Source organism: Thalassophryne amazonica, chromosome 1, assembly GCF_902500255.1.
Source record: "Thalassophryne amazonica chromosome 1, fThaAma1.1, whole genome shotgun sequence".
NCBI lineage: Eukaryota > Metazoa > Chordata > Actinopteri > Batrachoidiformes > Batrachoididae > Thalassophryne > Thalassophryne amazonica.
The window spans coordinates 162,514,318-162,536,733 of record NC_047103.1 but is presented as its reverse complement, the minus strand read 5'-3'; the positions used below and the strand labels follow the sequence as shown (position 1 = coordinate 162,536,733).

Below are 22,416 nucleotides of genomic sequence, written 5' to 3'. Positions count from 1 at the left end.
GGAAACTCATCTTGGCCGCTTGTACTCACAATCTCGTTCTTTCGGTCATGAGCCAAATCTTATGACCATAGGTGAGGGTCGGAACGTAGATCGATCAGTAAATCGAGAGCTTTGCCCTCCTGCTCAGCTCTCTCTTCACCACGACGGTCCGATACAGTGACCACATCACTGCAGACGCTGCACCGATCTGTCTGTCGATCTCATGCTCCATCCGTCCCTCACTCCTGAACAAGACCATGGGATACTTAAACTCCTCCACTTGATGTGTTTTATTACAGAAGCATCCTCCTAAAAGATATCATACCTTCAGTTGCTGGTTAGAGTATAAGTCCTACAAGTTGTAAGACAGGAAACACCAGAACCTTGAAGACATGGACCTTTTCATGTCGGCATCACCAAGTACTTCTGTTCAGCGACCAACTGCCGCCATAAGCTCTTCCCAAGCATCTCTCCACTGCAAAGGATGAGTACACAGAGGCGTGAATGGTGCCTGAGTTCAGGAAGGCATTTAATGCTCGAGTCTTAGTCTCGATCCAGGACAAATATAACCCACACTCCAAATCCTCACTAAGCTTCTCAAATGCAGTCATCAGGGCATCCATTGATTCTGCAAATCAAATCAATTTCATTTATATAGCGCCAAATCACAACAAACAGTTGCCCCAAGGCGCTTCATATTGCAAGGCAAAGCCATACAATAATTACAGAAAAACCCCAACTGTCAAAACGACCCCCTGTGAGCAAGCACTTGGTGACAGTGCAAAGGAAAAACTCCCTTTTAACAGGAAGAAACCTCCAGCAGAACCAGGCTCAGAGAGGGGCAGTCTTCTGCTGGGACTGGTTGGGGCTGAGGGAGAGAACCAGGAAAAAGACATGCTGTGGAGGGGAGCAGAGATCAATCACTAATGATTAAATGCAGAGTGGTGCATACAGAGCAAAAAGAGAAAGAAACACTCAGTGCATCATGGGAATCCCCCAGCAGTCTAAGTCTATAGCAGCATAACTAAGGGATGGTTCAGGGTCACCTGATCCAGCCCTAACTATAAGCTTTAGCAAAAAGGAAAGTTTTAAGCCTAATCTTAAAAGTAGAGAGGGTGTCTGTCTCTGTCTGTGTCCGAATTGGGAGCTGGTTCCAGAGGAGAGGAGCCTGAAAGCTGAAGGCTCTGCCTCCCATTCTACTCTTACAAACCCTAGGAACTACAAGTAAGCCTGCAGTCTGAGAGCGAAGCGCTCTATTGGGGTGATATGGTACTATGAGGTCCCTAAGATAAGATGGGACCTGATTATTCAAAACCTTATAAGTAAGAAGACGAATTTTAAATTCTATTCTAGAATTAACAGGGCGCCAATGAAGAGAGGCCAATATGGGTGAGATATATGCTCTCTCCTTCTAGTCCCTGTCAGTACTCTAGCTGCAGCATTTTGTATTAACTGAAGGCTTTTCAGGGACCTTTTAGGACAACCTGATAATAATGAATTACAATAGTCCAGCCTAGAGGAAATAAATGCATGAATTAGTTTTTCAGCATCACTCTGAGACAAGACCTTTCTAATTTTAGAGATATTGCGCAAATGCAAAAAAGCATCCCTACATATTTGTTTAATATGCGCATTGAATGACATATCCTGATCAAAAATGGCTCCAAGATTTCTCACAGTATTACTAGAGGTCAGGGTAATGCCATCCAGAGTAAGGATCTGGTTAGACACCATGTTTCTAAGATTTGTGGGGCCAAGTACAATAACTTCAGTTTTATCTGAGTTTAAAAGCAGGAAATTAGAGGTCATCCATGTCTTTATGTCTGTAAGACAATCCTGCAGTTTAGCTAATTGGTGTGTGTCCTCTGGCTTCATGGATAGATAAAGCTGAGTATCATCTGCGTAACAATGAAAATTTAAGCAATGCTGTCTAATAATACTGCCTAAGGGAAGCATGTATAAAGTGAATAAAATTGGTCCTAGCACAGAACCTTGTGGAACTCCATAATTAACCTTAGTCTGTGAAGAAGATTCCCCATTTACATGGACAAATTGTAATCTGTTAGATAAATATGATTCAAACCACCGCAGCGCAGTGCCTTTAATACCTATGGCATGCTCTAATCTCTGTAATAAAATTTTATGGTCAACAGTATCAAAAGCAGCACTGAGGTCTAACAGAACAAGCACAGAGATGAGTCCACTGTCTGAGGCCATAAGAAGATCATTTGTAACCTTCACTAATGCTGTTTCTGTACTATGATGAATTCTAAACCCTGTCTGAAACTCCTCAAATAGACCATTCCTCTGCAGATGATCAGTTAGCTGTTTTACAACTACCCTTTCAAGAATTTTTGAGAGAAAAGGCAAAGACTGTTGTGAAAGTGTCGTGACACGGACCCACAACAGGGGGCGTAAATGAACGGACAATGGATAAGCCAAAAGTAACAATTTAATGTTGTGAATCACACAACGACGTACAGACAATAACAATATAGTGACTGTCAATCATACACCAGGTGACGTGTGGGCAGGCTCGACGATAGAAGACGCCTGGCGAGAGAAGAGCCGGATCCACACAGCTTCCACTGCCAACGGAGCTGAAGAACACCGGAGCCGCCAAGCCCTGCGCCCCAGGTGGCCGCTGTCTTCAGCAGTCAGACCCGGTACTGCTGGCAGAGAACAGAGACAGTCCTGATGAGTGTGAGGTCGCACACTCAGTAATCCCACAGTCTGTATTCAGTAAGGAGGGAGCACCTCCACCTCCAATCACACACTCGTGCAGCTCCTGTCTAACCACTTATCTGGTTGGAGTGTGAAGCGAAGCCGTCGCTGATCACACTTTACGCCAATCCCACAGATAAGGAAACGCCACAGGAAAACGGCTGCAAAGAAGTTCAGATTATTACTCAATGTTTTAAGTCAGCAGAGAAAGTTACCTGAATGGTAGCTGATTTCTCGGCGGGGAGGTGGAGTTGCAGTCCGGCCTTTAAGGAGGTGGTGATGATGTGGATGAGTGACAGCTGATGCTGATGACGAGTAACAGCTGTCACTCCCGGTTGCTATGACACCCTCTCGTGCTTGAAGCCCGCACTTCAAGCAGGGCGCCATCTGGTGGTGGTGGGCCAGCAGTACCTCCTCTTCAGCGGCCCACACAACAGGACCCCCCCCCCCTCAACGGGCGCCTCCTGGCGCCCGACCAGGCTTGTCCGGGTGCCGCCGGTAGAAGTAGGCCAGGAGGGCCGGGTCCAGGATGAAGCTCCTCTTCACCCAGGAGCGTTCTTCGGGTCCATACCCCTCCCAGTCCACCAAATACTGGAACCCCCGGCCCTTCCGACGGACGTCCAGGAGCCGGCGCATGGTCCAAGCCGGCTCCCCGTCGATGATCCGGGCAGGAGGCGGCGCCGGTCCGGGGGTACAGAGGGGTGAAACGTGGTGTGGTTTGATGCGTGACACATGGAAAACCGGGTGGATCCGCAGTGAAGCTGGCAGCTTCAGCTTCACTGCGGCTGGACTGAGGATCTTGAGTATTGGAAAAATGTCCAATGTATCTGTCCTTCAACTTCTGGGATTCCACTTGCAGGGGAATGTCCTTTGTGGAAAGCCAAACCTCCTGCCCAGGCTGATACGCAGGGGCCGGGGCACGCCGGCGGTCCGCATGGTTCTTGGCCCTCGTCCGGGCTTTGAGCAGGGCAGAGCGTGGCGGTACGCCACACCCGACGGCACCTTCTCAGATGGGCCTGGACCGAGGGCACCCCGACCTCTCCCTCCACTAGTGGGAACAATGGGGGCTGGTACCCCAAACATACTTCAAACGGGGAGAGGCCGGTGGCAGACGAGACTTGGCTGTTATGAGCGTACTCGATCCAGGCCAGATGGTCACTCCAGGCCGTCGGGTGTGCGGAGGTCACGCAGCGGAGGGCCTGCTCCAGTTCCTGGTTAGTCCGCTCTGCCTGCCCGTTCGTCTGGGGGTGGTACCCAGACGAGAGACTGACGGTGGCCCCCAGTTCCCTGCAGAAACTCCTCCAGACCTGGGAGGAGAACTGAGTACCACGATCTGAGACAATGTCTGCTGGAATCCCATGCAGACGCACGATGTGGTGGACCAGGAGGTCTGCAGTCTCCTGGGCCGTCGGGAGCTTCGGGAGGGCCACGAAGTGGGCCGCCTTGGAGAACCGGTCCACTATCGTTAAGATGGTAGTGTTGCCCTGGGACGGCGGGAGGCCCGTGACAAAGTCCAGGCCGATATGAGACCAGGGGTGATGAGGCACAGGCAGAGGCTGGAGGAGGCCTTGGGCCTTGTGATGGTCGGCTTTGCCCCTGGCACAGGTGGTGCAGGCCTGGATATACTCCCGGACGTCGGCTTCCATAGACGCCCACCAGAAGCGCTGCCGGACCACTGCCACGGTCCTTCGCACCCCTGGGTGACAGGAGAGCTTGGAACCGTGACAGAAGTCAAGGACTGCAGCCCTGACCTCTGGTGGGACGTACAATTTGTCCTTCGGACCTGTCCCCGGGTCCGGGCTCCGTGTCAGTGCCTCCCGGACGGTCTTCTCCACGTCCCAGGTAAGGGTGGCCACAACAGTGGACTCGGGGATGATGGTTTCAGGGGGGTCTGACAGCTCGGTCTTGACCTCCTCTTCATGCACCCGGGACAGGGCGTCAGATTGTTGGTTCTTTGTCCCGGGGCGGTAGGTGATCCGGAAGTCAAAACGCCCGAAGAACAGCGACCAGCGGGCTTGCCTGGGGTTCAGACGCTTCGCGGTCCGGATGTACTCCAGGTTCCGATGGTCCGTGAAAACCGTAAATGGTACCGATGCTCCCTCCAACAGGTGTCTCCACTCCTCAAGAGCCTCCTTCACCGCAAGAAGTTCCCGATTGCCGACGTCATAGTTCCGTTCAGCTGGGGTCAACCTGCGGGAAAAGTAGGCACATGGATGGAGAACCTTGTCGGACTCCCCGCTCTGGGACAGCACGGCTCCTATCCCTGAGTCAGAGGCATCCACTTCAACAACAAACTGGCGCTTGGGATCGGGCTGCACCAGAACCGGTGCAGTCGAGAACCGGCGTTTCAACTCCCTAAACGCGGCTTCGCACCAATCCGACCAGGTGAAGGGGACTTTTGTGGAGGTCAGGGCTGTCAGGGGGCTAACTACCTGACTGTAGCCCTTGATGAACCTCGGGTAGAAATTTGCAAAACCGAGGAACTGTTGTAGTTTCCTACGGTTCGTTGGTTGGGGCCAATCTCTCACCGCCGCAACCTTGGCCGGATCAGGGGCGACGGAGTTGGAGGAGATTATGAACCCCAGGAAAGACAAAGAAGTGCGGTGGAACTCACACTTCTCGCCCTTCACAAACAGCCAGTTCTCCAACAACCGCTGTAGGACCTGACGTACATGCTTGACATGGGTCTCAGGATCCGGAGAAAAGATGAGTATATCGTCTAGATATACGAAGACAAACCGATGCAGGAAGTCCCGCAAGACGTCATTAACCAATGCTTGGAACGTCGCGGGCGCATTGGTGAGGCCGAACGGCATGACCAGGTACTCAAAGTGACCTAACGGGGTGTTAAATGCCGTCTTCCACTCGTCTCCCTCCTGGATCCGAACCAGGTGATAAGCATTCCTAAGATCCAATTTCGTGAAAATTTGGGCTCCATGCAGGGGCGTGAACACTGAATCCAACAGAGGTAACGGGTATCGGTTGCGAACTGTGATCTCGTTCAGCCCTCTGTAATCAATGCATGGACGGAGTCCGCCGTCCTTCTTGCCCACAAAAAAGAAACCAGCACCCATCGGGGAGGTGGAGTTCCGGATCAACCCGGCAGCTAACGAGTCCCGGATGTAGGTCTCCATTGATTCGCATTCCGGACGTGAGAGGTTGTACAGCCTGCTGGACGGGTACTCAGCGCCCGGTATCAAATCGATGGCACAATCGTACGGACGGTGCAGGGGCAGCGTGAGTGCCAGATCCTTGCTGAAGACGTCAGCAAAGTCGTGGTACTCGGCTGGCACCGCCGCCAGATTGGGGGGGACTAAAACCTCCTCCTTAGCTGTCACACCGGGTGGAACCGAGGATCCTAAACACTCCCGGTGGCAGGTTTCGCTCCACTGAACCACAACCCCAGACGGCCAATCAATCCGGGGATTGTGTTTTAACACCCATGGAAAACCCAAAATTACTCGGGAGGTAGAAGGTGTTACATAAAACACAATCTCCTCCCTGTGATTCCCAGACACCACCAATGTCACTGGCTGTGTCTGGTGTGTGATTAGTGGAAGAAGGGTGCCATCTAGCGCCCGCACTGACAATGGTGACGGTAAGGCCACTAGAGGGAGCCCAACCTCCTTTGCCCATCTGCTATCCAGCAGATTCCCCTCCGACCCCGTGTCCACCAGTGCTGGGGCGTGAAGGGTTAGATCCCCACTCAGGATCGTGACTGGGATTCATGCAGATCGTCGGGGTTTCCCCACGTGGGTGTTGTGACCCACTCTTAGCCCAGTCTCTAAGGACGAGTGCTGCTGTTTTGACCGTTTGGGGCATTCTCTCTGTGTGTGCTCGGTAGAGCTGCAGAGAAAACACTCTCCACGGATCAGCCTCCTTTGTCTCTGATCTGATCATTTTTTGGCCCTGCTCGTTTCCATAGCAATGTCAGCAGGGGGAGCTGTTGTCACGTGGAGAGCCCTGGCAGTGGAACGTGGGGAAGTCGGCTTCCTTTCAGACCCGGGAGGAAGAGGGACAGCTTGTGCCTGACCACGCCCCTCGTCTCGCTCCCGTCGGTGTTCCGTTAATCGGTTGTCTAACCGTATAACCAGGTCGATAAGCCCATCTAAATCCCGCAGCCCGGTTAACCAAATCAAAGACTTTGTGAAAATCAACACCACTATGGAGGAGGTAGCTCAGTGGGATAAAGAGTGGGGTGACCAATATGTTCATTTCCCAGGCATTTTACCTGTCCGTGTCTTTGGACAAGCCCGGTAATCTGTATTGTCTCAGTCCACCCAGCTGTAAGTGTGTACCAGCCTTGGCTTGGGGAAGTAATCCTGTTGAGACTGACCCACGTACCTCACCGAACACTGAGAGTGGTGTAATGCTACCATATATGTTGCGATTCAGCAATTTCAGCCTTTAATTCTCAGAGATGGCCAAAAAGTCCCATTTTCCCATCTGTTGGGATGATAGCCGGCTCTGAAATGGAAGCAAAATAGGTTACAACAACTATCTCCGCCCACCTGATACCACAGTAGAGAACAATGCAAACCAGTTAAAACCAGACTTATTGTAACTTACCCATTAAAGTTATAATAACTTTTAAAGCCAGTATAAGATGTTTTACATTTGGTTTGGAGCTTTTTAAAGATGTGGTCTGACCCAGTTTAAAATATGTTTGAAGTATTTTAACCGCAGCTTAAACTGTTCTTTGTCCACCGTGTAGAACACTTTAAACCTGGTTAAACTAATTTATACTGAAAGACAAAAAGAATGAAAAAACAAAAACAAAAAAAAAAAACAGGTACAAATCAAAATATGACGTTTTTCTTTCTTGGTAGTGATTTTTTTTGATTACCAGATGCTTATATTTTTAACAACTAATGAATCAGTGAACTACTGACTTCAGCTGCAGTCACTGTGATTTTCTTTCTTTTCCAGATTGTGATGTTTCGAGTTGATATTTTTAACCTTTGACGTGAGCGTTGCCGTGACTGGTTTTCCTGCACAGTGCAGCTGCGCTGGCGCTCATGCGGTCTGCGTGGACTTTGTGTCTCACTGTCTGCGCCTCAGCTGACACGTTTAAAGTAAATGTAGCTGCAGGCGACACAGCTGTGTGTGTGTGCGTGAGGAATTCCAAGTGCCGTCGTTTCAGCGTGTCTCGAGCTGCCTCTTCCCTCTGAGGCTAGAGCTTTGTGGTCGTAAAGTCAAACTCAGAATTTATGCCTCGTCTTAAGAAGCTACTTTGTTGAGCTTTTAACTCTAATCACACATAACCTTTGACAGATAAGAAGGATTTTTCTTTAAAGAAATACAGACAAAAACAAGCAGTTATCAAACGTACTGTTTTTGTTTTTAGATGCCTTTTTCTCTGAAATAAATCTGTTTCCTCTGCAAGTTTCTCAAAAGGTTTCACTTGAAAGTGTGACATTTCAGAGTCACTTCTGAATGGAACCGCTCACAGTAAACATGGAGCTGCTTCAGTTTCCACAAAAGTGACATTTGGTTGATGTTGAAATCTTGTTACTACAGTGGGGCAAATAAGTATTTGATCCAATGTCTATTTTTGCAAGTTTCCCCACCTACAAAGAATGGAGAGGTCTGTAATTTTTATCATAGGTACAATTCAACTGTGAGAGACATTATCTTAATAAAAAAAAATCACATTATATGATTTTGAAATAATTAATTTGCATTTTATTACTGGAAATAAGTATTTGATCACTTACCAATCAGCAAGCATTCTGGCTTGCACAGACCTGTTAGTTTCTCCTGTATTCAGAAAGACAGCTGTCTAGACACTCAATCAGTGACACTCCAACCTATCCACCATGACCACGACCAAAGAGCTGTCTAAGGACACCAGGGAGAAAATTGTAGACCTGCACAAGGCTGGGACGGGCTACAGGACAACAGGCAAGCAGCTTGGTGAGAACACAACTGTTGGTGTAATTATTAGAAAATGGAAGAAACACAAGATGACTGTCAATGTTCCTCAGTCTGCTGCTCCATGCAAGAACCTGCCTCGTGGGGTAAGGATCATTCTGAGAAAGCCCAGAACTACACAGGAGGACCTGGTCAATGACCTGAAAAGAGCTGGAACCACAGTCAGAAAGATTACATTAGTAACACACGACACCGTCATGGTTTAACATCCTGCAGGGCAGCAAGGTCCCCCTGCTCACGCCAGCACATGTCCAGGCCCATTTGAAGTTCACCAGTGACCATCTGGATGATCCAGAGGAGGCATGGGAGAAGGTCATGTGGTCAGATGAGACCAGAATAGAGCTTTTTGGAATCAACTCCACCTGCTGTGTTTGGAGGATGAGAACAACCCCAGGAACACCGTTCCAACCATGGGGATGTTTTTTCTGCAAAGGGGACAGGACGACAACACTGTATTGAAGGGAGGATGGATGGGGTCATGTATCACAAGATTTTGGCAAATAACCTCCTTCTCTCAATAAGAGCATTGAAGATGGGTCGTGGCTGGATCTTCCAGCATGACAATGACCAAACACACAGCCAGAGCAACGGAGGAGTAGCTCCGTAAGAAGCATTTCAAGGTTCTGGAGTGGCCGAGCCAGTCTCCAGACCTGAACTCAATAGAAAATCTTTGGAGGGAGCTGAAACTCCAAACCAGAAAGATCTGAAGAAGATCTGTGTGGAAGAGTGGACCAAAATATCTGCTGCAGTGTGCAAACTTGGTCAAGAATTACAGGAAATATCTGACCTCTGTAACTGCAAACAAAGGTTTCTGTACCAAATATAATACCCCCGTCACACATAGCCAGAATGATGCCGAATGGCGTCAGAATGACGATTCGGCCCACATCCGAAAAGTGTCAAGTTGCAGTTCCAAAACATTCCGACAGCCATCTGTGAGAGTCCACACAGTTGGTCCCAATCGGCCCCAAGTGTGTTGCATATGTTCGAAATGCTCCAGGCGCCGTCGAGATGGGACATCTATCCGATGGCGGACCATGTGCAGTCTGAGCGCAATTTACATATTCTGATGGTGGCAAAAGAGGTAATATATGATCACCTTCTAACTCTGTACGAGATATGACATGGAACTGTTGTGCCAGGCCATGACAACATTAATAAACATGAATCTCACCTCCAACAACAGCCCAGGAGTGTTTCACAGCACGGACGTGGAGCCGGACTGCAGCCTGCGGTTAAAATCCTCTGGATGCGTTTTGACACTGCTGACACGCCTCTTTCCCTCCCGATTGCGTCCGATTATGGAAATATTTGCCGTGTCTGGCTGGTTCCTGCATAGTCTTGCTATGTGTGACGGGGCTGCTCTTCTATTCTATCAAATACTTATTTAATACTTATTTCCTGCAATAAAATATAAATTAATTATTTAAAAATCATACAGTGTGATTTTCTGATTTTTTTTTTTCTTAGATTCTGTCTTTCACAGTTGAAGTGTACCTACGATAAAAATTACAGACCTCTCCATTCTTTGTAGGAGGGAAAACTTGTAAAATCAACAGTGGATCAGGTTGCATCAGAATTTTGGCTCTCTGTTGGGACTGTTTACACAGAGACTGCTACCTGCTGCTTTGGACTTTGAACTAACAGTCTTTTTCAAGACTTTTTTACTTTTTTACCTTTTTACTTTTTTACTGTGCTCCAACGCCTAAGGAAGACCTCTAACGGTCGAAACATCGCGACGGAGCACTTTTATCAGCTAACTTTCATCAGCGTTGGCAAGCTAACTAGCTTGCTAACGCTTTCGTTTTTATTTATTTTTTTTAGCACTGTTGTCGTGCGTTACCTGTGCTGCTCCACAGCGTGTTTAGTCGATTTTTATTTTATTTTAGCACCGTTGTCGTGCGTTCGCTGTTGTCGTGCGTTACCTGTGCTGCTTCATGGCCTGTTTGGTGCCTTAATTAAGGCACTCCTTCTGCTGAATCACCTCTAAATTATTTACACATTATTCACTTTGTGTGTTTTTAGGAATCCGCTAGGTTGCGTAGCTACTAGCTCTTAGCCGATTTAGCATGGCGGCTTCTCCTGTCTCTCCCATACTTTTCTGCTCTGGGTGTGAAATGTTTAGTTATTCCTCGGCCTCCTTTAGCAGTAACGGTACTTGTAATAAGTGCAGCTTATTCGTAGCTTTGGAGGCCAGGCTGGGCGAATTGGAGACTCGGCTCCGCACCGTGGAAAATTCTACAGCTAGCCAGGCCCCTGTAGTCGGTGCGGACCAAGGTAGCTTAGCCGCCGTTAGTTCCCCCCTGGCAGATCCCGGGCAGTCGGGAAAGCAGGCTGACTGGGTGACTGTGAGGAGGAAGCGTAGCCCTAAACAGAAGCCCCGTGTACACCGTCAACCCGTTCACATCTCTAACCGTTTTTCCCCACTCGACGATACACTCGCCGAGGATCAAACTCTGGTTATTGGCGACTCTGTTTTGAGAAATGTGAAGTTAGCGACACCAGCAACCATTGTCAATTGTCTTCCGGGGGCCAGAGCAGGCGACATCGAAGGACATTTGAAATTGCTGGCTAAGGCTAAGCGTAAATTTGGTAAGATTGTAATTCACGTCGGCAGTAATGACACTCGGTTACGCCAATCGGAGGTCACTAAAATTAACATTAAATCGGTGTGTAACTTTGCAAAAATGTCGGACTCTGTTGTTTTCTCTGGGCCCCTCCCCAATCAGACCGGGAGTGACATGTTTAGCCGCATGTTCTCCTTGAATTGCTGGCTGTCTGAGTGGTGTCCAAAAAATGAGGTGGGCTTCATTGATAATTGGCAAAGCTTCTGGGGAAAACCTGGTCTTGTTAGGAGAGACTGCATCCATCCCACTTTGGATGGAGCAGCTCTCATTTCTAGAAATCTGGCCAATTTTCTTGGATCCTCCAAACTGTGACTGTCCAGCGTTGGGACCAGGAGGCAGAGCTGTGGTCTTATACACCTCTCTGCAGCTTCTCTCCCCCTGCCATCCCCTCATTACCCCATCCCCGTAGAGACGGTGCCTGCTCCCAGACCACCAATAACCAGCAAAAATCTATTTAAGCATAAAAATTCAAAAAGAAAAAATAATATAGCACCTTCAATTGCACCACAGACTAAAACAGTTAAATGTGGTCTATTAAACATTAGGTCTCTCTCTTCTAAGTCCCTGTTGGTAAATGATATAATAATTGATCAACGTATTGATTTATTCTGCCTAACAGAAACCTGGTTACAGCAGGATGAATATGTTAGTTTAAATGAGTCAACACCCCCGAGTCACACTAACTGTCAGAATGCTCGTAGCACGGGCCGGGGCGGAGGATTAGCAGCAATCTTCCATTCCAACTTATTAATTAATCAAAAACCTAGACAGAGCTTTAATTCATTTGAAAGCTTGTCTCTTAGTCTTGTCCATCCAAATTGGAAGTCCCAAAAACCAGTTTTATTTGTTATTATCTATCGTCCACCTGGTCGTTACTGTGAGTTTCTCTGTGAATTTTCAGACCTTTTGTCTGACTTAGTGCATAGCTCAGATAAGATCATTATAGTGGGCGATTTTAACATCCACACAGATGCTGAGAATGACATCCTCAACACTGCATTTAATCTATTATTAGACTCTATTGGCTTTGCTCAAAAAGTAAATGAGTCCACCCACCACTTTAATCATATCTTAGATCTTGTTCTGACTTATGGTATGGAAATAGAAGACTTAACAGTATTCCCTGAAAACTCCCTTCTGTCTGATCATTTTTTAATAACATTTACATTTACCCTGATGGACTACCCTGCAGTGGGGAATAAGTTTCATTACACTAGAAGTCTTTCAGAAAGCGCTGTAACTAGGTTTAAGGATATGATTCCTTCTTTATGTTCTCTAATGTCATATACCAACACAGAGCAGAGTAGCTACCTAAACTCTGTAAGGGAGTTGGAGTATCTCGTCAATAGTTTTACATCCTCATTGAAGACAACTTTGGATGCTGTAGCTCCTCTGAAAAAGAGAGCTTTAAATCAGAAGTGTCTGACTCCGTGGTATAACTCACAAACTCGTAGCTTAAAGCAGATAACCCGTAAGTTGGAGAGGAAATGGCGTCTCACTAATTTAGAAGATCTTCACTTAGCCTGGAAAAAGAGTTTGTTGCTCTATAAAAAAGCCCTCCGTAAAGCTAAGACATCTTTCTACTCATCACTAATTGAAGAAAATAAGAACAACCCCAGGTTTCTTTTCAGCACTGTAGCCAGGCTGACAAAGAGTCAGAGCTCTATTGAGCTGAGTATTCCATTAACTTTAACTAGTAATGACTTCATGACTTTCTTTGCTAACAAAATTTTGACTATTAGAGAAAAAAAATTACTCATAACCATCCCAAAGATGTATCGTTATCTTTGGCTGCTTTCAGTGATGCCGGTATTTGGTTAGACTCTTTCTCTCCGATTGTTCTGTCTGAGTTATTTTCATTAGTTACTTCATCCAAACCATCAACATGTTTATTAGACCCCATTCCTGCCAGGCTGCTCAAGGAAGTCCTACCATTATTTAATGCTTCAATCTTAAATATGATCAATCTATCTTTGTTAGTTGGTTATGTACCACAGGGTTTTAAGGTGGCAGTAATTAAACCATTACTTAAAAAGCCATCACTTGACCCAGCTATCTTAGCTAATTATAGGCCAATCTCCAACCTTCCTTTTCTCTCAAAGATTCTTGAGAGGGTAGTTGTAAAACAGCTAACTGATCACCTGCAGAGGAATGGTCTATTTGAAGAGTTTCAGTCAGGTTTTAGAATTCATCATAGTACAGAAACAGCATTAGTGAAGGTTACAAATGATCTTCTTATGGCTTCGGACAGTGGACTTATCTCTGTGCTTGTTCTGTTGGACCTCAGTGCTGCTTTTGATACTGTTGACCATAAAATTTTATTACAGAGATTAGAGCATGTCATAGGTATTAAAGGCACTGCGCTGCGGTGGTTTGAATCATATTTGTCTAATAGATTACAGTTTGTTCATGTAAATGGGGAATCTTCTTCACAGACTAAAGTTAATTATGGAGTTCCACAAGGTTCTGTGCTAGGACCAATTTTATTCACTTTATACATGCTTCCCTTAGGCAGTATTATTAGACGGTATTGCTTAAATTTTCATTGTTACGCAGATGATACCCAGCTTTATCTATCCATGAAGCCAGAGGATACACACCAATTAGCTAAACTGCAGGATTGTCTTACAGACATAAAGACATGGATGACCTCTAATTTCCTGCTTTTAAACTCAGATAAAACTGAAGTTATTGTACTTGGCCCCACAAATCTTAGAAGCATGGTGTCTAACCAGATCTTTACTCTGGATGGCATTTCCCTGATCTCTAGTAATACTGTGAGAAATCTTGGAGTCATTTTTGATCAGGATATGTCATTCAAAGCGCATATTAAACAAATATGTAGGACTGCCTTTTTGCATTTACGCAATATCTCTAAAATCAGAAAGGTCTTGTCTCAGAGTGATGCTGAAAAACTAATTCATGCATTTATTTCCTCTAGGCTGGACTATTGTAATTCATTATTATCAGGTTGTCCTAAAAGTTCCCTAAAAAGCCTTCAGTTGGTTCAGAATGCTGCAGCTAGAGTACTGACGGGGACTAGCAGGAGAGAGCATATCTCACCCGTGTTGGCCTCTCTTCATTGGCTTCCTGTTAATTCTAGAATAGAATTTAAAATTCTTCTTCTTACTTATAAGGTTTTGAATAATCAGGTCCCATCTTATCTTAGGGACCTCGTAGTACCATATTACCCCATTAGAGCGCTTCGCTCTCAGACTGCAGGCTTACTTGTAGTTCCTAGGGTTTGTAAGAGTAGAATGGGAGGCAGAGCCTTCAGCTTTCAGGCTCCTCTCCTGTGGAACCAGCTCCCAATTCAGATCAGGGAGACAGATACCCTCTCTACTTTTAAGATTAGGCTTAAAACTTTCCTTTTCGCTAAGGCTTATAGTTAGGGCTGGATCAGGTGACCCTGGACCATCCCTTGGTTATGCTGCTTTAGACGTAGACTGTGGGGGGGTTCCCATGATGCACTGTTTCTTTCTCTTTTTGCTCCGTATGCATCACTCTGCATTTAATCATTAGTGATCGATCTCTGCCCCCCTCCACAGCATGTCTTTTTCCTGGTTCTTTCCCTCAGCCCCAAGCAGTCTCAGCAGAAGACTGCCCCTCCCTGAGCCTGGTTCTGCTGGAGGTTTCTTCCTGTTAAAAGGGAGTTTTTCCTTCCCACTGTAGCCAAGTGCTTGCTCATAGGGGGTCGTTTTGACCGTTGGGGTTTTTCATAATTATTGTATGGCCTTGCCTTACAATATGGAGCGCCTTGGGGCAACTGTTTGTTGTGATTTGGCGCTATATAAAAAAAAAGTTGATTGATTGAAGTTGATCAAATCTTTATTTGCCTCACTGTATATTACAGCTAAATTCATAAGATCTTGCAGATGTCAGTTAACACACTGGTGGAAAATAGACCATGCAAGTCTTAAAAAAAAAAGAAAAAAAAGTTGCTTGCCAGATTGTCCTGTTAAGCTTGCAGTTTTTTTTAAACAAGCCCAAAAAGGCAATTTGCAACCAGTGATTTTGATTTAATTAATTTTACAAGCAACATTTACAAAAAGAACCCCAAGGTCATGTGGACTTCACAGCTCCGACACAGTGTTTCTCGTTTGGGGGTGGGTAAAAACCCTACATCATCTGTAACATCACCACAGGAATCATGCCATGGTGTCTTGTTGCTGTGTTTTCATCTGTGTGGGTCAAATTTTTCATTTGTTTTCAAACAGCGCCAATTTTGATCATTTTGGGAATGTGAGATTGTGAATCCTTTATTTGAACACCAAGGTTCACAATTGCTGAAGAAAATCCTTTTGTGACTAAAAGTCAAAAGGTACTACACCTTTTATGATTCTGTTTTTATGGAGAATCAACAGGATCAAGGATTATTGCCATTTTGTATAAAGCACAAGACTTCCTCCCCCACACTCATTAGTTACTTTATATCACTCATTACTTGTTCCATACAGTAGTGTTCAGAATAATAGTAGTGCTATGTGACTAAAAAGATTATTCCTGGTTTTGAGTATATTTCTTATTGTTACATGGGAAACAAGGTACCAGTAGATTCAGTAGATTCTCACAAATCCAACAAGACCAAGCATTCATGATATGCACAGTCTTAAGGCTATGAAATTGGGCTATTAGTAAAAAACAAAAAGTAGAAAAGGGGGTGTTCACAATAATAGTAGTGTGGCATTCAGTCAGTGAGTTCGTCAATTTTGTGGAACAAACAGATGTGAATCAGGTGTCCCCTATTTAAGGATGAAGCCAGCACCTGTTGAACATGCTTTTCTCTTTGAAAGCGTGAGGAAAATGGGACGTTCAAGACATTGTTCAAAAGAACAGTGTAGTTTGATTAAAAAGTTGATTGGAGAGGGGAAAACTTATACGCAGGTGCAAAAAATTATAGGCTGTTAATCTATAATGATCTCCAATGCTTTAAAATGGACAAAAAAAAAAAACAGACGTGTGGAAGAAAACGGAAAACAACCATCAAAATGGATAGAAGAATAACCAGAATGGCAAAGGCTCACACATTGATCAGCTCCAGGATGATCAAAGACAGTCTGGAGTTACCTGTAAGTGCTGTGACAGAAGACGCCTGTGTGAAGCTAATTTATTTGTAAGAATCCCCCGCAAAGTCCCTCTGTTAAATAAAAGACACAAACACATCAACTGGCCTAAAGAGAAATGGAGGAATATTTTGTGGACTGATGAGAGTAAAATTGTTCTTTTTGGGTCCAAGGGCCGCAGACAGTTTGTGAGACGACCCCCAAACTCTGAATTCAAGCCACAGTTCAGTGAAAACAGTGAAACATGGTGGTGCAAGCATCATGATATGGGCATGTTTCTCCTACTACTAGTAAACTACTAGTAAACTACTCTTCTACTAGTAAACGGGCAAAATCTTGGTTCCAAACCAACAAAATTAATGCCTCACAGATGTGAAGAAATCATGAAAAACTGTGGTTATACAACTAAATACTAGTTTAGTGATTCACAGGATTACTAAAAAAGCAGTTTGAACATAATAGTTTTGAGTATATATTTGAGTATAAGTTTTCCCCTCTCCAATCAACTTTTTAATCAAACTATGCTGCTGTTCTGAACAATGTCTTGAACGTCCCATTTTCCTCAGGCTTTCAAAGAGAAAAGCATGTTCAACAGGTGCTGGCTTCATCCTTAAATAGGGGACACCTGATTCACACCTGTTTGTTCCACAAAATTGACGAACTCACTGACTGAATGCAACACTACTATTATTGTGAACACCCCCTTTTCTACTTTTGTTTTTACTAATAGCCCAATTTCATAGCTTTAAGAGTGTGCATATCATGAATGCTTGGTCTTGTTGGATTTGTGAGAATCTACTGAATCTACTGGTACCTTGTTTCCCATGTAACAATAAGAAATATACTCAAAACCTGGATTAATCTTTTTAGTCACATAGCACTACTATTATTCTGAACACTACTGTACATGACCTATTGTATTGATTTTCTGGGAACCACAACAAATCCTTTGTTTGTCTGTTTGCATATTTTGAAATTTTGGGACTTGATTGATTAAATTATAATACAAATTATGTTCAAATTGAAAAATAGACTTCTGAAACAACACGTCCAGGACCTGTTTAAAATGACAGACTCCATTTATAATTTATGAGGAACATTATTATTTCAGAAATCAAAGATTTGAACTATAACTCTTCTAGGACAACAGCAGTCATTGTATTTCTGTTAAAGGTGTAAATATTTGGAATAATGTCCCGGATAATATAAAATCACTCTGTAGTTTGGTAGGTTTTAAAAGGCTCTATAAAAATTGTTTGATTACTTGCTATGGCATGTTAAATTAGGTTTATTGATTCTGCTTATTGATTTTGTGCACTGCTGCTTGCATGTTTGTGTTGTATTTTATTTTAATTTTTTTTTTTTTTGCAATTCAAATTCATGGATCAGTGTATACTTTGTATAAGTTATAATGCGTATATGTATACTTTTATATATAAGTTTAATTTTTATTTTTGGCTAAAGGGGTAGACGTTTACAAGCTTTTGCTTCTGCCTACACCCTTTCGGGCATATGGGTGCATTGTTGGACTATTTTCTTTTTCTCTTTCGTTGTAATTTTTTTGTTGTTGTTGTTGTTGTTCTGGACTTGTTTGTGTGGAATAAATTAATTCATTTTTACCTCACTGAGGTCTGCCTACAAAGCCCGTTTTGGGGAGGTGCACATTGCATGGCAACACCCGACTTGTGTGTCAGTGGCTGAATGTGAGGCATCATTATAAAGTACTATGAGCATGACAGTGTGATAAAAATGGTATTTACCATTTATTTGCCATTTTTGTGTTTCTTGACAAGTTTTCTAATCAAACTATTTCATTTATTAATTAATCAGTATTGGAGGAAAATGTTACGTAAATGTTTCGGATCACCACAAAGGATGCAGATTTGTGTTTGATTTTGTGTTCACTTAAATAGAATTGTTTCAGTAGTGTGAAGATTGCTGAAAAGTCCCGCCCGCTGGCACGCTACACCAGTGGTTGTGAAGGTTCCCAAGTTAAAACAAAGTTCAAAAACTGGTTGTCTTTCAGAGGACATTTGGAAACCCTTGACGGTGCTGTCAACACGGGAAACCCTGTACCTGCTCAGTGAAGACCACCAGTGGAGGCGGAGCAACCTAACAGCCAATGGAAATGGAGAAGCATGCAGCGGCGGGGTCACTGTGTTAGAAAGCCTGCCAATCAGCTGTGTGAGCTCAGTCCAACTGTGGGTGTTGGACCCGTGCAGAATGGACCTTCAGCTTTACAATGAGGTGTGTGTGTGTGTGTGTGTGTGTGTGTGTGTGTGTGTGTGTGTGTGTGTGTGTGTGTGTGTGTGTGTGTGTGTGTGTGTGTGATAACCGATACACAGCACCTTCTTCCTGTTCCTGCAGGTCCGTAAGGAACGCTGTTATTTTATGCTAGTAGCACAGAACTTAAAGTAAACCCTCCAGCAGCTTTAGGAAGCGTGCAGAGGCAAATTTAAATTCTGCAACAGAGCAGGCGAGTAACGTACTTCCGAGATCCAAACAACGGCACCGTCCTGCACAGACAGAATTGATCCAGACTGTCTGGATAATCACACTGTTTATTTATGCAGCACATTTAACACAAAACACAAAAGTTAAAACACTGTTTTGCTGTACAAAGGGACATAAAAGGTATAAAAATGGTCACTGTCCAAATACTTATGGGTCAAACTATATGCCGTCATGAGACGTGCTCAAGAAAGTGGTAACCATGGCAAACATTTAGTGTTTTCTTTAAAGGCCCTGTCAAACCTTGACAATTTCGCCTGCATTGAAGTGCGCAAAGTTCAGCGAAAACTTTTGGGCATGCACAATATTTTTGATCCATACCAGCATATGTCTCTTATGTCCTGCATACGCAGGCCGTAAGTTGTAGCAGTTATGCAGTTGTTGACACACGTTACTTGTAAGGTACTTGTATGTTGAAGTACGTCCATTGATTGGCTCAACAAAGCTGCACTCGTGAACAGCTCCGCCTCCCAGACTGTTTCAAATATTCAATCAATCAATCAATCAATCAATCAACTTTTTTTTATATAGTGCCAAATCACAACAAACAGTTGCCCCAAGGCGCTTTATATTGTAAGGCAAGGCCATACAATAATTATGAAAAACCCCAACGGTCAAAACGACCCCCTGTGAGCAAGCACTTGGCTACAGTGGGAAGGAAAAACTCCCTTTTAACAGGAAGAAACCTCCAGCAGAACCAGGCTCAGGGAGGGGCAGTCTTCTGCTGAGACTGGTTGGGGCTGAGGGAAAGAACCAGGAAAAAGACATGCTGTGGAAGGGGGCAGAGATCGATCACTAATGATTAAATGCGGAGTGATGCATACAGAGCAAAAAGAGAAAGAAACAGTGCATCATGGGAACCCCCCCACAGTCTACGTCTAAAGCAGCATAACCAAGGGATAGTCCAGGGTCACCTGATCCAGCCCTAACTATAAGCCTTAGCGAAAAGGAAAGTTTTAAGCCTAATCTTAAAAGTAGAGAGGGTATCTGTCTCCCTGACCTGAATTGGGAGCTGGTTCCACAGGAGAGGAGCCTGAAAGCTGAAGGCTCTGCCTCCCATTCTACTCTTACAAACCCTAGGAACTACAAGTAAGCCTGCAGTCTGAAAGCGAAGCGCTCTAATGGGGTAATATGGTACTACGAGGTCCCTAAGATAAGATGGGACCTGATTATTCAAAACCTTATAAGTAAGAAGAAGAATTTTAAATTCTATTCTAGAATTAACAGGAAGCCAATGAAGAGAGGCCAACACGGGTGAGATATGCTCTCTCCTGATAGTCCCCGTCAGTACTCTAGCTGCAGCATTTTGAATTAACTGAAGGCTTTTTAGGGAACTTTTAGGACAACCTGATAATAATGAATTACAATAGTCCAGCCTAGAGGAAATAAATGCATGAATTAGTTTTTCAGCATCACTCTGAGACAAGACCTTTCTGATTTTAGAGATATTGCGTAAATGCAAAAAGGCAGTCCTACATATTTGTTTAATATGCGCTTTGAATGACATATCCTGATCAAAAATGACTCCAAGATTTCTCACAGTATTACTAGAGGTCAGGAAATGCCATCCAGAGTAAAGATCTGGTTAGACACCATGCTTCTAAGATTTGTGGGGCCAAGTACAATAACTTCAGTTTTATCTGAGTTTAAAAGCAGGAAATTAGAGGTCATCCATGTCTTTATGTCTGTAAGACAATCCTGCAGTTTAGCTAAGCTATTAAAACCATTCACACTGAATAAATATAAAGTCTTAATCTTTCCTGTTTGTTTCAGTTGGATTCATCATCACAGCCTGAGGAAAAACATATCCACATGAAGCGTCCTGAGTTTGGAAAACGACGTCTGAAAATACCTTGTTTTGCCTTGTTGTGGCTGAAAAAAAAAATGTAGTGTTTTAAAAGAAGTCCCTCTGTGTTTGTCTGCTCCTGGTGCGTCTGTCAGCCTGAACCAGAGGATGCCTGCGCTTTGTGCCACCACAAGACAATGAACTTATTTTAAAAGTTGAAAGAGTCACAGCGCCTCATTTAGTCATGTCAGCGTTAATCACTGACATCAGTCGATTCTTCAGCAGTCTGCACACGATGAAAATAAATACCATGATCCACCAAGACAAAAAAAAAAGAAAGTTTAATTGCTCTGTTTGACCTCCATGTGGAGGGGAGAGGCCACGCAAAAGCATACACGCTCTCGATGACATGCATGTCAACATCTACATGCTCCGCCTACCAGACAAAAGGGTTCTGCTGGTGGTGGAAATGCAAGCCAAGCCAGACTTAACTGTTCCAACCCGTACCATACCGTGTCGGACCGACCAGGACCACTCGGTGGAAACATTCGCCAAATTTTTCATAAGCCGACATACGCTTGCTAAATCAAGGTGTAACAGGCCTGTAACATAGCCCATCAGTCAAATACAGCATGCCACCGGGGTAACTGCATGTGTGAACTGCAGCAAAAGGTAAGGGTCATTGGGGTCAAAGTTCAAAATGTAGGTTTTTCAGTCATATTTCTCCCAAATTTGGCACATACAGGTAGGTCGGTTGATTCATGCATGACCCAGGTGAGTTCACATTCCATCCAAAACAAGATGAGCATGTCCTCATCGAGCTGTTGACTGATGCGCCGTAGCAGTTTTACTCACCTCGTTAGCAGAGAACGCCAACCGCCCATCATGAATGTTTCCTGCTCTCTTTGACTTGACTTCAAATGAGCATCTCTCATGGTTTGTCTTGTTTTGTTTTGGGTCTGTCCCCCCCCCCCGGCAGACTGTACAACAGGAGAAGACGTGGCGTGTGCGCACAGAGAGCGCTGAGCTGCTTCAGGGTCTGCTGTCGTGGATCAGAGCTCAGTGGGAGGCCATGTTCGGAGTGAAGCTGCACACGAGTCTGCAGGATGGAGCGGCCTGATTGGGGGGGACTCAGTGCCTCTTTATTTGTCTGACTTCATCGTCTTTTCAGCCAAAAACCTTGAAGTGATTGTGTGTGTTCATGCAGCAGCCTGTAAAAGTGAACATTTTCTCCAGCAGAAACGTTGTGTGCCTCGTTTCTTTTCCAGTTTTTTGTTTATTCAAAAGCACCTTAAACTCCTCGCGGTTTAATAGCGGGCTTGTGGGTTCGAGCTCAAAGCTGGCGGTGGTGGTGGGGAGGGGGGACTTTTTTGGGAGACTCACTGAAGTCTGCAGAGCGTCGAGCGGGGTTTGGGTTTGTGTTCGGGTTGGTCTGACCCTGTGAAGGTCCTCGTCATGTGCTGTGCTGGGCACGAGCTGCAGGGGCTTCTGGGAAAAAAAAAAAATCTGACTGCATACCTTCTTCTTCCCAAATAAGGTCATGTGACAGGAACAAAGAAGTCCAGAAACAAATGTGTGTTTGATCTGTTTATAAGTTTGATGTTTTGTTTTGTGCAGGAAGTGTTTTTCTGTTTATAGATCAGTCGTCCCTGTTGCCACGTGCGTCTGTCTCGTGTTCCAGACAAAATATTTCTGGTTTTTTTTTCCCTCGCTGTGCTTCAAGCCAAGAATTTTATTTTTTTATTTAAATAAAGTTGTACGATGGCGTGACGTCTGATTTGTTACCAGTCAG

The 22,416-nt window shown here is 44.7% G+C and overlaps 1 protein-coding gene across 1 annotated transcript in view; it reads left to right on the top strand.

Moving 5' to 3' along the window:
• Positions 1 to 22,192, top strand: part of stk11ip (serine/threonine kinase 11 interacting protein) — an 83,594-nt gene extending 61,402 nt beyond the window's left edge. The window contains exons 25-26 of the mRNA XM_034178251.1: positions 18,354 to 18,574; positions 21,604 to 22,192. Coding sequence (XP_034034142.1) covers positions 18,354 to 18,574; positions 21,604 to 21,744 — 362 coding nt within the window. The 3' untranslated portion in view covers positions 21,745 to 22,192. The remainder of the gene's footprint in view (positions 1 to 18,353; positions 18,575 to 21,603) is intronic.
• Positions 22,193 to 22,416: the final 224 nt, after the last annotated feature.